The sequence below is a fragment of the Centroberyx gerrardi genome, chromosome 23 (assembly GCF_048128805.1).
Source record: "Centroberyx gerrardi isolate f3 chromosome 23, fCenGer3.hap1.cur.20231027, whole genome shotgun sequence".
Lineage (NCBI taxonomy): Eukaryota > Metazoa > Chordata > Actinopteri > Beryciformes > Berycidae > Centroberyx > Centroberyx gerrardi.
In genome coordinates, this window is record NC_136019.1 from 3,771,546 (window position 1) to 3,788,282 (window position 16,737).

General features: G+C 39.8%; 1 protein-coding gene across 1 annotated transcript in view; it reads right to left on the reverse strand.

The window, feature by feature from the left end:
- Positions 1-15,127, reverse strand: part of stk26 (serine/threonine protein kinase 26) — a 24,158-nt gene extending 9,031 nt beyond the window's left edge. Inside the window, 5 exon segments of the mRNA XM_071913175.2 lie at positions 373-481; positions 1,830-1,886; positions 2,637-2,798; positions 3,094-3,162; positions 14,918-15,127. Coding sequence (XP_071769276.1) covers positions 373-481; positions 1,830-1,886; positions 2,637-2,798; positions 3,094-3,162; positions 14,918-14,938 — 418 coding nt within the window. The 5' untranslated portion in view covers positions 14,939-15,127.
- Positions 15,128-16,737: the final 1,610 nt, after the last annotated feature.

A 16,737-nucleotide genomic window follows, 5' to 3' on the forward strand; every position in this document is an offset into this window, starting at 1 on the left:
CTTTTGAATTTTTGAATAGTGCATAATACAGTATTGTCATCAACACTGTTAAAACAACTGATTCATATAGCGGTATGATAGACTGCATTCAGGTTGACCAAAGCAGCTTCGCCCCATCTAGATCTTTGATATATGTGGATCTTACATTGGAGCACAGAGTCTAATCTGCTCTGTTAAAACAACTGATTCATATAGCAACAGGATAGACTGATCTCAGGTAGACTAAAGCAGCTTAGTCCTATCCATATCCGATCTTTTCAGGAGTGCAGGAAGTTTTTTTATTTTATTATCTAACCAGCTGATATATAGTGGCAGGATAGTAAGCAGCAGTGTTTATTGAGACACATTAGTACAGTTTAGTCCTATCCATACCTTTGATGTCTCTGTGGATTTTCTTCTCAGAGTGCAGGTAGTCCAGTCCCTTCAGGATCTCCTTCAGCATGGTGGCGATCTGAGACTCGTCAAACGGACCTGCCCGCAGCTGCACACACACACACACACACACACACACACACACACCAAGTGACGACACACACATATAAAACACACATCAACATGCTGAAGGGAGCGTGTCGGAGCCCAAACACACAACACACCCTGTTCTGTTTTGATGCGTTCAGGACAAGACTCAACACAGCAGATGTGGTCAAGCATCCCAGCAAACATTTCGTTGCTGAACAGAAGCTGATGCGCCGACGTTTAAATCCCACGTAAATTTTACTGTAGCGCCAAAAAACGAGTTCAGGCGACGTCTGTTAAATCGCCCGCAGCTGCTGCCTGCATCGTTTTGTGAAATCGAGACCTAAATATTTTTATGATATCAGTTCAAAACAGTTTCCAAAGCTGTTTTAAGACGAGGTTTTACTGCGCTGTAGTATTATATTCAGAATAGGGCTGCAACTAACGATTATTTTCATTGTCGATTAATCTGTCAATTATTTTCTCGATTAATCGATTAGTTGTTTGGTCTATAAAATGTCAGAAAATGGTGAAAAATGTCGATCAGTGTTTCCCAAAGCCCAAGATGACGTCCTCAAATGTCTTGTTTTGTCCACAACCCAAAGATATTCACTTTACTGTCACAGAGGAGTAAAGAAACCAGAAAATATTCACATTTAAGAAGCTGGAATCAGAGAATTTTGACTTATTTTTCTTAAAAAATTACTCAAACCGATTAATCGATTATCAAAATAGTTGGCGATTAATTTAATAGTTGACAACTAATCGATTAATCGATTAATCGTTGCAGCTCTAATTCAGAAAATGTTGCATTTGTTTGGGTTGGCGTTGAACTTTCTGCACACAGCGGTCCGTGAAATGCTTTCTGGGATATGTCAAAACAAAACAAAAATAAGATTCTTTACAGGATTGACTTGTTAACAAATTGATATTACAGTATTGATGATGTAGATAGCCACTGATGCACATTCGTACATCTGGTATATACGCTCTTTGCTGTAGACTGTAAATGTGTAAATTTGTACACTGCAAACTTCTGTAAATCTGTCAATAATCATTACAGCAAGAGGTACTTTTTGGAAAGCAGAAACTCTATGGATCATAAAGACACACCATCTTTAATTAAATATTTGACTATATTTTTATTTATACTCGTTATTACAATTTATTCATATCCTTTATTACCTTTTTATTCTTTTTTCCCCACCAACCTGCATCTCTATACACCCCCCAGTTTCCCCCTCAGGGATCAATACAGTTGATCTTCTGTTATCTTAGTACAAGCTCCGCATTTATGACTCGGACTTGATAAAGTTAGTTCAGTTCAGTTAGATAAATAAATCCTATTGAATCACTGCTGTAACACTCACCAAGTCCAGCGCTGAACCTCCACCAAGATACTCCATGATGATCCATAGTTTACTGCCCTGAGAGAGAGAGAGAGGGAGAGAGAGAGAGAGAGAGAGAGAGAGAGAGAGAGAGAGAGAGAGAGAGAGAGAATTAGTGTTCCAGTGCCATAAACTAATGAAACCATGGCCAAGACGATTGTTCTCCTCTATCTCACAGCAGTAGTATTGTTAGTTCTAGCGTTTCTCCACATTAAGACTACATTTCCCATCAGCCCCGTTGCTTCCTGCCCCCCCTCCCCCTCCCTGAAGAGGATCAACATGTTGGAAGTGATTTCTCCATCTTCCTTTCCCTCCTTCCACCATCTGCCGCCAGAAACTCTTTCAGCTTTAGCTCCGTTTGCTCTGGAAGAACAGAAGAAGAACCTCTTCCTGTTTTGTGCTGTAAAGCGATCCAGCAGATTTCCCTCCAGATCCACCAGGTGGAGAAACTATGGAGGATGCAGAGTAGAGGCTGATAGAGGCTGACAGGCTGACCACTGATGCTCTGGTTTGTTTACGGTAATTACACTAGTGTCTCTAAATTACCATGGTAATGACTTATTGATGTTAAAATGATACATGTAGCTCCTTTAATAAATGGAAACATGGATACAACTTTCCTTAATAAGGTTTAGTGAACCGTCCTCACAAGTCACCACTTTGTCAGGTGTTCTGTTCTTGTGGGGACATTTGTACCCCTTAGAATAGTAAAAGCAAATTCTCTCTCTCTCTCTCTCTCTCTCTCTCTCTCTCTCTCTCACACTCACTCACACACACACACACATTCACCTTCAGATAGGAGCCGTAGTACTTGGTGATGTAGGGACTGTCACACTGACTCAGCACTGTGATCTCCTGCTGGATGTCCTCGATCTCGTCCTCAGCCTCCTCCAGGTCGATGGTCTTGATGGCAACAACACTCTGAGTCCGATTATCAATACCTTTAAAGACCTGGAGGGGGGAGGGGGGGGGGGGGGGAGATGAGAAAAGACAAGAGAAGGGAAGAAAATAGAAGAGAAAAGAGAAGAGAAGAAACGAGGAAGCAAATCAAGAGTCGGTTACACAAACTTCAATGGAAATGTGAATTTGTCTTTCATACATGACACTCTTAAGCAATATTTCGAAAGTTTACACTGTCAATCAACCAGATATGATCACAAAAAATGAAATATGAAAAGTTAAAAACATACAAGAACATTACAACACACACATACACACACACACACACACACACACACACACACACCTCTCCAAAGGATCCCTTCCCAATCCGATCCAACTTGGTGAACAACTCCTCTGGATCAACATGAGAACTCTGGAGAGGAGAGAGGAGCCAAAATTAGTAAATAATAATTAACTTTATCAAAAAGTGTTTTATTAGCAAAGTAAATTTGCACATACAAGGAATTTGACTTCCTTCAGTGACATAAACATTAAACATAACACAACAAGAAGAATATATTTTTTTGTATATAAAGTAGTATATAAAGAAATTTAGGAAATGTGTCTCTTTTAGAATTAGTATTTATAATAAAAAAAAGAGTAGTGTATAAGTAGTATTTAAAGTATATAAAAAAAATAAAAAATAAAAATTATATATATATATATATATATATACACAAACAAGTAGTATATAAGTATAAGTAGCATATACAAACAATTCAAAACATTTTTTGGAAATATGTCTCTTATTTTATACACTATGCACAAGGTTTCTGTTGGAGCCTGACTGATTGCACTGAAACTATGTAATAAAAAAACTGTCAGTAATAAAACAAACACATAATGTGTGATGCGAGCAGCCTGGCTCTGACAAGGCGTGGTGTCATGTCACTTTCTGTCGTTTCCGTTTGTGGCTTCAGTCAGGAAACCGAACTCCTGACTCGATAACAGGTCACATCAGGCCATACAGTATATTTACAGTATATTTACAGTATATTCATTTATAGGCTGAGAAGACAGTTAACAAACCAGGCTGCAGAGCACTCGAAACCAGAGACAAACAAAATTCAATATATCGCAATACAAAAATGTGACAATACGTATGGTGGGGCAGAAAAATGAATGGTGATATCAGCTCTATGTTATTCTGCTGTAGTAATCACTAGTGAGACGCTTGACCATCACAGTTTCACAAGCTCTCCATCCAAATTATATTATTGTCACTTTGTAATGACATTTTTAAATTGTTGTTTACATTCTAGCGAGCCAATGCCATCGCTAGAAAGATAGTATTATTATAGGAACTAACATAGTCTGACATTCAATCGCTATAGAAACAGACTTTGTGTGTCTATGGTACATACAGTATATCGAGAGAATATTGCACCAGGTTATTTATGTAGCATGTATCTATAAGCAGAATTTATAAAGTGCTTTACAAAAAGGCATAAAAACAAAGGGAAACACATTCCAAAGAAAAAGTGGTTAAATAATAACAATAATAATACTACTACCAATAATAATACGTGGGCAAAACCAGAAATTATAGAGAAGTGACAACTGTTTATGTTACATTTCCAGACACTTTGACACTTACTTCCTCACTGCCAAGGCCTTGCAACATGACAGCCATGTTGTCACCACTGAACCACACACACACACACACACACACACACACACACACACACACACACTAAGGCATAAAACGCAGAAGGAAACCAGCGTGACAGTTAAAGATAACAGGAACTGAACACACACAGCTGCTCTACCACACACACACACACACACACACGTTGGTTCTCATATTTGTGGGCTCTCCATTGACTTACACTCATTTCCTAACCTCTGACCCTCATCACCAGCAGGTTAGTGTGACGCTCAGATCTTCACCACAGAGTGTTTTGTTATTCATAACCGTGAATTACTGAGTCAGTTTCACTTCTTTGTGTTTTTACTCATTTACAGTATATTGCGTCATGTTTAGACTGACCCAGTAATTCATGTTTGTGAATAAGAAGACTGTATGGTGGCGGTCCCATAACATCATGCTAACGGTGGCAGTATAGTAGAATTGAAATTGAACTTATGTGAACAAATGTTTGTATAGTCACTGCGATCTGTTTACCGACGCTCCGTGCCAGATGGATCTTTATGGTTCCTGCTTGTACGGTCATATCAGTACTTAGCCGCAATGACGCTAGAGGCCGTTAATTTGTACGTGCTATTACTAGCATCCCAAAAACTTCTACACAAAACGACCTACCAACCCTTCATTTTGGTTTCCGAACAGCTGCTCCGTGGCTCAAACTGTCAGCCTTCCTCCTTGGTCTTTATTATCATGTTGAATTATACCAAAAAAAGTTCCCAAAACGCAGCTTTCAGGAGCTGGAAGCTAAAAGCTAATGCTAGCTCGCTGATGACGTTTCTACGCTGCTGCACACACAGTTCACGCAGCCCTTCAGAATAAAAGTCCTTCAGCAAAATACCAAGACCTGCAAGAGAGAAGGAGTGCGCACGATACTTTGCGGGATAAGAAGCAAGTTCTGGATGACAGTAAAGTTTATATTTTACTCGTTTCTTGACCCGCAAAGTACCGTGCGCACTCCTTCTAGCTCCTCTCTATCGCTGCCTGCTCTTTCCAGGGAAAAAATCCCCTGCCGCACAGGAAGTGATGCGTTTTATGTTTCTGGTTTGTTTGTAATAAACAGTAGAAGAAGAACTGGGTAGTTAGCATGAGCAGTGATAGCCACCATGGCTGAACAGACAAAGAAAAGAGAAACTCAAACTGCAGCAACAGAAAATCCAAGCTCCGCCCACACTGTTTGATTGACAGGTGATCTGTGGGAAGAGCAGTGCAGAAACACCACAGTGAGGCTGAGTGACAAAGATGGAGACTGAATAAAAATACAAGGAACTCGAGGATTACCACTTTAATTAACATGTTGAGTTTAATAAGGGGGGAGTAAATTTATAAATAAACTCAAATTCTAAGATGCAGATTTCATGCACTGCAATAGAGTTCTATTACCATTGAGTTTTATGAATAAGCACAGGGAAAGAAGTACCATACATACACACACACACACATACACACACACACACACACACACACACAGAGTTCTTGTCTCTAATTGCAGCAGAGCAGCTCCACTCCCTGTCATTCTGAACTATAAAGAGGAAACAGTGTTTGTAGCGCTGCCATCGTTGCCTCAGCAAGCACTCGTTATGCAAGTTAGAACAACACACACACACACACACACACACACACAACACATTTTTTATGTAACATCAAGTATAATTTGGAAACACAAACCCACACAAGCATATGATATTCTCATGCCGTTGGTTTGATTTCACCATTGAATTTAAAAAAGGAACAGTTGGAACACACACACACACACACACACACTGTGCCCACAGTGCAGCCACACCCTGTCAGCAAACACAGTGGTTACTGTCTAATGATACTTTTAGCTTGGTAGCGAGAGAGAGAGAGGGAGAGAGAGAGAGAGAGAGAGAGAGAGAGAGAGAGAGAGAGAGAGAGAGAGAGAGAGAGAGAGAGAGAGAGAGAGAGAGAGAGAGAAGGAAAGTATAGAGAAGAGAGAGAACAAAGTATGGGAGAGAGTCAAAGGAGGGTGTGTATGTGTGTGTTAGTGTGTGTGTGTGTGTGTGTGTGTCAGAGTTAGTGCAAGATAAAGACAGAGACAATAAACAGGGCAGATTGACGGTAAAAGAACTAAAAATATCCCTTAATCTAATCTTTTTTTATTGTACGTTTTGAAAAAGTGTGCGCGACATCCAGGGCGATCATAATGACGTGCTCGTTGATTCACCTTCGACCAATGAGGAAGTGTGGAACCCGGTTGTTTAGATATCAATTATAACGTAATAATGTGATAACGGCCAGTAGGGTTTCCCCTGAGGACGGGAAGAGCTTGGACTTGGCTCTCACCGTAAAATAGTGTAAAATACTCTTAATTTGTTCATATAATATACACAAATAAAATACACATACTACTAGCATTTGCTTATGTGCTTTATGACTTGTGTGCCTATAGACTTTGTCTGCACACAGTATGATAACTGATAAAACACAGACAGAAAGAAAGATAAAGAAAATAACAGGTTATACATGCAAGGGGCTTATATAAACATTCAGCACTGCACTTTGACCCCTGTGTCACCGTGCTGAAAGAGCCATGGAGGAAACAAGGAAGGAAGTTAAATATTCAAGGTTCAGACAATCGTTACAGACCATACTGGGAATTGTGTTTATGGAGACAAATTTATAGCATTTATACACAGAAATCCTTGATGAATGGGACAAACAGAAGCAGAAATATAAAAGCACCATCTTTGACAGATTAAAAAAAAGATACTCATTTCAAGTTAATGTTTGACTACAAGTCTGTTCAAATTAATGTTTAAACTGTTACCGACAGTCTGGGAAATTTAATTTTAGCTTATCAGTTGCGGGCATTTCCATATGGATTCAAGAAGAATTACAGATACACAAAAGCAAACAAACACCTTTCCTGGGTTAAAAAGGTGTTTGAAGTTAATGTTTAGCTGAAGCCACAATGTCAAACGAATGTTTAAATAATGTCGGCGACTTTCAAAGAGAGGTTTTTCATTTGTGTTGCAAATCTCCCAGCAACCACATCTGGTGCAAACATGGAAATACACTGGAGAATTAACTACGTGCAAATGATAGCTAAATATAGAACAAAGACTTGAAAAAGTGAGCTAGTTAAAAAGCTTATTATTGTGGGTGTTGGTCAGTCCAGTAATGTTAAATATAAAAGTGAAAACTGTCTTGTCTTTAGCCCTAGGCTCTACTCCAAAACACTCTGAGTTGTAGCTTGAGAAGAGTCAGCTCAGTTAACCTGAACAAACTGTTAGCTAGCTAACTAGCCAGCAAACACACTGATGTTAATGTGAACATGCTAACGCTAGCTGCTACTAGCTACGTTAGCTAGTGTGCTAATCAGATGTGTTAACAACAAGACAGTGATGTTAGCTGACCAGATACTATGGTTAGCTAGCTAACAAGCTGACATTATCTAAACACTAAATCAATCAGATGGATCAGTGATTAAATGATCAGTTCAGTCAGAAACAGACAAGTTGTAAGTTTAGACAACCAGCTGTTTTGCTGTAGAAACTTGACAGACGTCCTGATACTGAGACAATTCTGGAGAATACTGACAGCTACAACATGCACTAAACATGTCACCAAAAATGAAAATAAAAAGTAAATGAATAACAAAAAACAAGGAACTTGCAGATTGACTGTTCTCTCATTGTAGCAGTGAAACAGATCAACAGACCACAGGAGTTTCTGGCGAAATCTACGGCAAACTCAATCTGTGTGTAAATAGACTAGTTTTTACAACAATTTACGTTCATGGGGGTGAATTTTAGGCAAGGTGACAATTGTAAATATTATGCGCAACACTAGCACATGGAGTACGGCTTCTAGAAAACCTCCAGTTCCATTTCCCAACAGGAACCATGATCGCAATATTGTTATTTTTGACAGCAATACCAACAAAGGGTCTTTGAAGTGAACTGAATTGAGAGAGAGAGAGAGAGAGAGAGAGAGGGAGAGAGAGAGATCGACAAAAGATTCATATAATACAGATGCTCAGAACAGCTTCATGACAAAATATAATAAAACAGAGCTGAGCGTCTTTTGAACTAACAATGGTGAGAGAACACACACCGATTTCTGCAGCTGTAGGTTAAATGGTGATAAGGCTATATGGGTGATAAGATATGGCTCAAAGCTATATGGAGGGAGAGAGAGAGAGAGAGAGAGAGAGAGAGAGAGAGAGAGAGAGAGAGAGAGAGAGAGAGAGAGAGAGAGAGAGAGGTCGTTGAACTCTGCCTGGTCTGTCAAACATGCAAACATTCTGCTGCCTAGGAAAACTTGGATAAGTCTATGGAAACTTTTTTTGTGTGTGTGTGTGTGTGTGAGAGAGTGAGAGAAAGAGAGAGAGAAAAAGAGGGATCTATGTTTTTACTAACAAGTGGTGTCCAAATATCGTGACAAGAAAGCTGTGTGTGTGTGTGTGTGTGTGTGTGTGTGTGTGTGTTAGAGGTCAAAGGTTACAGCTGCTGGAGGACGAAGTACAAACACAGCATTCCCAACAATGACCTTTGTAGGACGCTATCATGTGAAAATCTTACCACTCTTTAACTTTTCCCATTTTTTAACCCAAACCCAAACGTGACGTCTTCTCTTGCGTGCCGGGTAACTTTCCTAACCTCATTAAAACCCTTTCTAAACACATTGTACACTGGTTTCAAAAATGGTTGGCTTTCTTAGAAACAGGGAAAGTAGGTTCTGATGTTTCACATGGCTTTTTAATCACATGGCTGCAAATCATTTTAGATTCCTTACTATTTACCTTTAGAGCTGCTACAAGTCACTTTCTCACTTTCAAGATCACTCAACACAGTGTATGCTAAAGTGTTAGCATGGAGCCTACTATCACTCAACATAGTGTATGCTAAAGTGTTAGCATGGAGCCTACTATAACTCAACATAGGGTAGCCTATGCTAAAGTGTTAGCATGGAGCCTACTATCACTCAACATAGTGTAGCCTATGCTAAAGTGTTAGCATGGAGCCTACTATAACTCAACATAGGGTAGCCTATGCTAAAGTGTTAGCATGGAGCCTACTATCACTCAACATAGTGTAGCCTATGCTAAAGTGTTAGCATGGAGCCTACTATAACTCAACAGTTTATGCTAAAGTGTTAGCATGGAGCCTCCTATCGCTCAACACAGTGTATGCTAAAGTGTTAGCATGGAGCCTCCTATCGCTCAACACAGTGTATGCTAAAGTGTTAGCATGGAGCCTCCTATCGTTCAACACAGTGTATGCTAAAGCGTTAGCATGGAGCCTCCTATCACTCAACATAGTGTAGCCTATGCTAAAGTGTTAGCATGGAGCCTCCTATCGCTCAACACAGTGTATGCTAAAGTGTTAGCATGGAGCCTCCTATCGCTCAACACAGTGTATGCTAAAGTGTTAGCATGGAGCCTCCTATCGTTCAACACAGTGTATGCTAAAGTGTTAGCATGGAGCCTCCTATCACTCAACATAGTGTAGCCTATGCTAAAGTGTTAGCATGGAGCCTCCTATCACTCAACACAGTGTATGCTAAAGTGTTAGCATGGAGCCTCCTATCACTCAACACAGTGTATGCTAAGGTGTTAGCATGGAGCATTGGAGCCAAAGATCTACCAGGGTGATTTTGGTGTCTATGTTCTCATCAATAAAGTTGACCAACCAAGTCAGTATCCCAAAAACTGTACAACTTTTTAGTCTGACAGGTGCAACAGATAGCACCATGATAACAACAATAACATAACACAAGCTATTTGGTGCATGCTTTTATCCAAAGTGCCTTACAGTACCATGAATGGCAACATCTTTGTATGGGTGACCTCAGTGGAACTGAACCAGTAACCCTGACAGTGTTTTGTGCCGTTGAGCTACACAGAACCACAATAAAAGCATTAGCATTACTAAGAACAACAAAACGATGAAAATGACCAAGTCTTTCATTCTGTATCATTGCATCTGTTCATTTCAGAATCCATCTAATGAAATTTTCAATTAGTTGGTTAAGTAAAAGGCTCTGATGGCAATGGTACTCAAGGCAACCTTTTTTGGGCAACACCACACAAAGAGTTGCCTCAGCCTTGTTGCTTTAATGACTCAGGATTATCTTGTTGCCAAGAAACATTTGAATAGATTTGTCTCAGTGACGTTTAAGACATTTGAATGACGCCGTCTCACTTTGTTGCTGTGAGAGTTGCCTAAAGAATTGCCTGCTGTATCACTTCACTGTGTCTGTTTACTCTTTCTCCAATTGTATTAAGAAGACTTTTGAACGTTGTTGGATTTGACCAGGCCTGTGTGTGTGTGTGTGTGTGTGTGTGTGTGTGTGTGTGTGTGTGTGTGTGTGTGCGCATCTCAACAATGCACCTCTATCAATAAAAAGGTCTAAACACTGAATATGATCACTATAACTGTGACATCACTATCATTGGCAAATAAAAGAGTTATCAATTGATATGTTTGATGACTTAACAATGAAAGAATCGGTTTCCCCGACAACAGTGTGGACATTCTGTAACCATGGCAGCAGGATTCCCTGTACTGGGATCAGCCCGACTGTTTTCATTCCAACATCAAAGCTACAAAACAGAAATGAACACAACCAATACTAGAGCTGATCACATGTCAGCTGATTCAGTTGTTTACTTCCTGAAATAGCTGACCCAAAGGAAGGAAATTAAACATAAATCTTTTTGCCCTGATGAAGACCTTATGGTTCGAAACACGTTGGCTCCAAGCCATGACAATAAAGGCTTTTTCAATTTCCTGGGACATTGTGCACGCAGCTCAAGAGTTTACTTTCTTCTCACTGGAGGTTTTCAATCTTAAAGCGAGTATCTCGGCTTTCTACAAGGAAAATAACTATTTTAGTCAGTGTACTGGTGGATTCTGAAGTTAACCAGTACTTTACCAGTCACCTTGGTTTTGGATGGTCACCTGTCAGAGTGGCTGGTACACATACAGGTGTGTGTACAGTAGCGGGTAATTCACACACCAATTCCCCTTTTCTACCAGCCAACTAGATTTTTAGCTCAGGATAGCAGCTCCAAATGAGGAGTTGGTTAGCTGCCAAAGCGGCTGGTAGAGTAAATTGAGGATGTGTTCACAGCAAGCAGGTTTGGAGCGGTTTGTTTGAACTCTGCAGCGTTTCCTTCTTCAGTTTGGTTCGTTTGTCCAGGTGAGAACGACGCCGTTTGAACTCTGGTGGGACCAAATAACCGAGAGTCTCAGTCCTCCAGCAAGAGAACTGTGGTGCGGTTCGTTAAGAGAGAGAACGCAATCCAACCAACTACAGGAAACCACCCCAAAACACAAGGGATTATGGGTAGAAGGAGACGGATGTTGACATCTTATAGCCAGAAGGAAAGCCTAGCAGAACAACATGAAATCTGGACTGATGCTCATATTCAGCTACTTCTTCATGTGTTCTTAGCTGGTATGAACACCACAGAAGAAGAGAGCAAAGTTACAGAGACTGGAAGCAGATTTGTTTTGCCAAAATCTCTAACCTGCAGGATGACAGGTCACCGAAGCTCTGTCCAATGAAGGAGCTGCTTGTGAGTCATGTGACTTTTGTTTACAAGCTGTGGTTCACTTGTAACCAGACAGCGTGAATCTAAAAAAAAACAAAGTCAACTTTTCCACTATGGTTCGGACCAAAGAAAACAAACCGCAGGTGTGATCGCCCTCTGACTTACACACCACAGCCAAAACTTACAAGCAGTTGGCTGCTGGCTGCATTTCTCACCCTGATGTACAAACACACACACACACACACACCTACACCTACAGCGGGAGTCCCTTTCAAGTTTCAGTGTGACAGCCTGTGATTACGTCGCGATTGCCTGACTGTGAGAACTGGAAAAAGGTGCAGCTGTAAAAATGCCAATGGACAGGAGAGGCCACTCCCTGCTGTCGACACGCCCGACGCTGGAAATGAGCACTGGAACGTCATTTCCCCCCCAGTGTCACTTCTTATACAGCAGAGTTTGGTCCATTCATGAACTGAACTGAGACTGCAGGTAGACTCTGAAATGTGAAAGTCACCCAGCTGTATGGAAACTAAATTGGAACGACAGGAGACAGAACCGAATCCCATTAAAATCCATGAAATTCCACTTCTAAGAGATTTTGTCTCGACTCGCTAAATTAAACACTATGAATCAAATAAAAGACAGTTCAACAAATCAAAAACATTCAATCATAATGTATGGATTATTATGATTACATGTTCTGCATCAAAAACCAGCTGAAAGGTTCCTTTAACATGTTATGATATTCCGTATTGATGTTATATAACACTATGTGGAATTTCAGATATGTGGTAAAAAAAAAAAAAAAAACGATGGAATTTCACATTGAATTAACTAAAATTCCAATTCTGTTCCCTGTTCCCGTTTTTTTCAAATTCTAATTCCAGTTCCTCGGCTGAATTGGAATCGATGAGCTCATTCATGAATTGACACTCAACCTTTGCCATACAGCAGCTGCCGTTTGGCTCTGTCAGGCGTCAGGTGTGTGTGTGTGTGTGTGTGTGTGTGTGTGTGTGTGTGTTGTGATAACCGGTCTCTTGGCACCGCCCACCTGGGACACACAGAGCAGGCAGAGCAGGCTCCCAGCAGGCTCCCAGCAGCATGAGGAGGCTGACTGGCAGTCCCACAGGTAGACACACCTGACAGCCTCCAACCAGCGCTAATGGAGGGTTAAACACACCTGGACTCACTTTACACACCTGCTTACTCATCCTGGAATGGACTTTAGAGGGATACGATACAAACACCATGCAGAGACTATAGGTGAAACAAGCTATACTGTAGAAAATCCTTTAGTAATACCATAGGAGGTCAAATAATGTCACTGTAAACTCACTATTTGGTACCACAGACACACTGTAAGGCACTACAGGAATATTATAAGAATATTATAAGAATACAGACACACACATGTCCTTATAGGAATATTATATTAATACCATCTCACTATTGACAACCACAGACACTCTGTAAGTCTCTATAGGATAGAGCTGGGCAATATGGTTGAAATCAATAATCACGATAATTATAAGGATTTTTTTCAATATCACTATATGTATATCACGAAATGATGAATCAAATGAATGTTCATCCCATTGAAGGGAATGGTAATGTTAGGTGTGTCAAACAAAACTGAAATTTGTCAAATAATATTCCTTAAAATGTGTCATACCTTATTTTTTAAATAAAGTTTGCTTGTTGTCATCAGTTCAGACAGAACTGTGTGTCACGATATCCCAAAATCACCAAATCATCACCATATGATTCCAAACGATAACATTGAATTATCGCCTGCCTTACTATAGGAATATTATAGGAATACAGACACACAATGTCCTTATAGGAACATTATATTAATATCATAAGACATATAAACTCACTACTGAGTACCACAGACACACTATAAGTCACTATAAGGTATATAAGGCTCAACAATACAAAAAAAATGATAATTGATAATTAGTTGGATTTTTTTTTCGATACTGATAAATAACAAGTGCTAAATAATCCAGTTGATGTTCATCATGTTGAGCTGTATGGTAACTGGAAGTATTAAACCGAAACTGTATTCTTCATGACTTTCTCATATGATTTTTGGAAATTTTGAGAAATCTGACCAGATATTTGATATCACGTTAAAAGACGGTAAACTGTAATATTAATATCGCCCAGCCCTACTAAATGAATATTACGGGAATACCATATAGGAGATAAGAAACACTGTTAAGAAGATAAGATATACTGTAAACTCATTATGGACTAGCACAGACACACTGTAAATAATATTATACCGATACAAACCCAAATGTCCTTATAGGAATATTATATTAATACTATAAGAGATTAAAAAAAATACCATAAAATCACTATAAACTCAATTTTGAGAACTACAGACACACTGGAATATTATACTGACACACACACACACACACAAAGGAATATAATAGGAATATTATAGTGATGCCATACGAGATAAAAAAATACCATAAAGCCACTGTAAAACTCACAATTGAGTACCACAGACACACTGTAAGTCACTTTAGGTATATTATAGGAATATTATAGGAATACAGACACACAAATGTCCTAATATGAATATTATAGACTTTAAAAAACACACCATAAAGTCACTGTAGAACACCACAGACTCACTATTATGTTCATATGGAAACTTAACAGTGATACAGACATATCACAAGCTGCTATATGAATATTATAATGACTTTTGGTCATGTTGGGTGTGGAGAACGAGGCAGGGCGGCGGAATGAAAGTGTCGTTGTTGAGGTTTAGAGTGAAATAAACAACACTAAATGTTTCCTAACAGCAGGATAAGGCCTGTTAGTGCCACGATACAGAATCTAGTGCTGATAAATGGTGTAGAGGAGGTGAACTTCAGGCCCAAACAGAGTCAAGTCCGGCTGAAATCTTTGCTGCTGAGCGTCCACCTTTCCACTCACCTGCATACCAGGAACTTCCATGGTTACTTCGAAGTCTAAACGCCCTTTTCCTCCTCCAGTTTTTCAGCTTTCTTTTGCAACTTTCTCTCTCTCTTCTTCTTCTTCTTCTTCTTCTTCTCTCCGAGCGTCTCCGCACCCCTGCTCCGGTTTACCTGCGCGCGAGCCGTGAGAAAAATCCGACAGAAAATGGGATTTGTTTCTAAACACCAGAGAGAGAGAGAGAGAGAGAGAGAGAGAGAGAGAGAAAAAAAAAAAAAAGAAGCCCTCAGAACCAGAAGCACACGTCCTGTATCTGCAGCAACAAAGTGTTCAGCAGCAGAATGACGAGCTGGTTACTGCCCACTTTAAGGGAGGAGCGACTGTGTGTGTGTGTGTGTGTGTGTGTGTGTGTGTGTGTGTGTGTGTGTGTGTGTGTGTGTGTGTGTGTGTGTGTAGGAAAAAGAGAGAGTAAATTTTGCACAGTAGGCAGTCTACCGCCACCTCGTGTCTTTATCATCGCACTGTGCTCTCTATCTATCTATCTATCTATCTATCTATCTATCTATTTATCTATATATCTATCTATCTATCCATCTATCTATCTGTCTGGCTGTCTGTCCTCTTTTGATAAATAAATGTAGTGAATGCAGTGAAACAGGCGAAGGAAGGAAGGAGTTAGGAAGGAAAGATGCAAGGAATCATTGAAGGAATCAACAAAAGGTAGTTGAGCCTCATGTTGCCTTCAGGTCATACTCATAAGCTCCGATTTCTGAGCTTCGAAGTCGTGAATACAACTTGTCGCACATTTAAGTTCTTTTATTTATTTGTTTTGTCGTTGTTGTTGTTGTTGTGTGTCTTCTGACAACTAAATAAAGGTTGAATGATTGAATGGGTCACTGAATTTTCTCACCCCATAGATATATACACCATGTAATCCTTCCTTCAGTTGAAGTTACAAGAGGAAATAAGGTAACATATATAAACAATAATAAACAAGGTAACAGTAAACATGATGTTGCCTCTGGGTCAATCAGTAACAAATATGTCAGAAACACAGTGGTGAGATGCATCATTTTTGTCAAAATTTGATAAGCAGTGTCTGAATTATCGTGTGTAATTCAAGATTGAAGATTCAATAATTCTATTGCCATGTCAACATAGTTGATAGGAATTTGTCTTGGTTCACTCTCCTACTACAACAAAGCAATAGCAGCACACAATATGCACGCAGTAAAACAGTAAACAGCACTATACAACACACAGAATTTACATTTACGGCACAATACCCAGAAAACAGTACGTTATCCAGCACGTAGTAAAGTGCATACCGTGTTAAAGTGCTAGGTTAAGTGCATTTAGAGATAATTAATGCAAGTTCAGATGCCTGATGGCTTTGAGGTAGGTGCTATCCCTGCAGCGAGATGTTCTACACTTAATGCTCCTGTATCTTCTACCTGATGGGAGGAGATTAAAGAGGTAATATGCCGGATGATCGAACGAACAAACAAATAACCATATGGAAGGAGAATAATCCATAGTTTCTCCATCATTAAATACATACGTTTTGTCATTAACTGTCGACACTGCTTCTATGTTCTCCGCCCCCTAAATGTGACATTTCAGCATCTCTGCTATCATAGAAAATTCCAACTTTTCCCAATGTATTCTCCGCTTTGTTGGGAGGTAATCACATTGTTTTTAATAGAAAATATCAATAATAAGGTGCAGACAAATAAAGCAAAAATAAATAAAACCTTCTTATTTCCGACAGCACCTGAAGGCAGCACCAGGTTTTCCCCGACGTCACGCGGAAGCGGGGGACAGGGGGGGCGGAGCCCAGC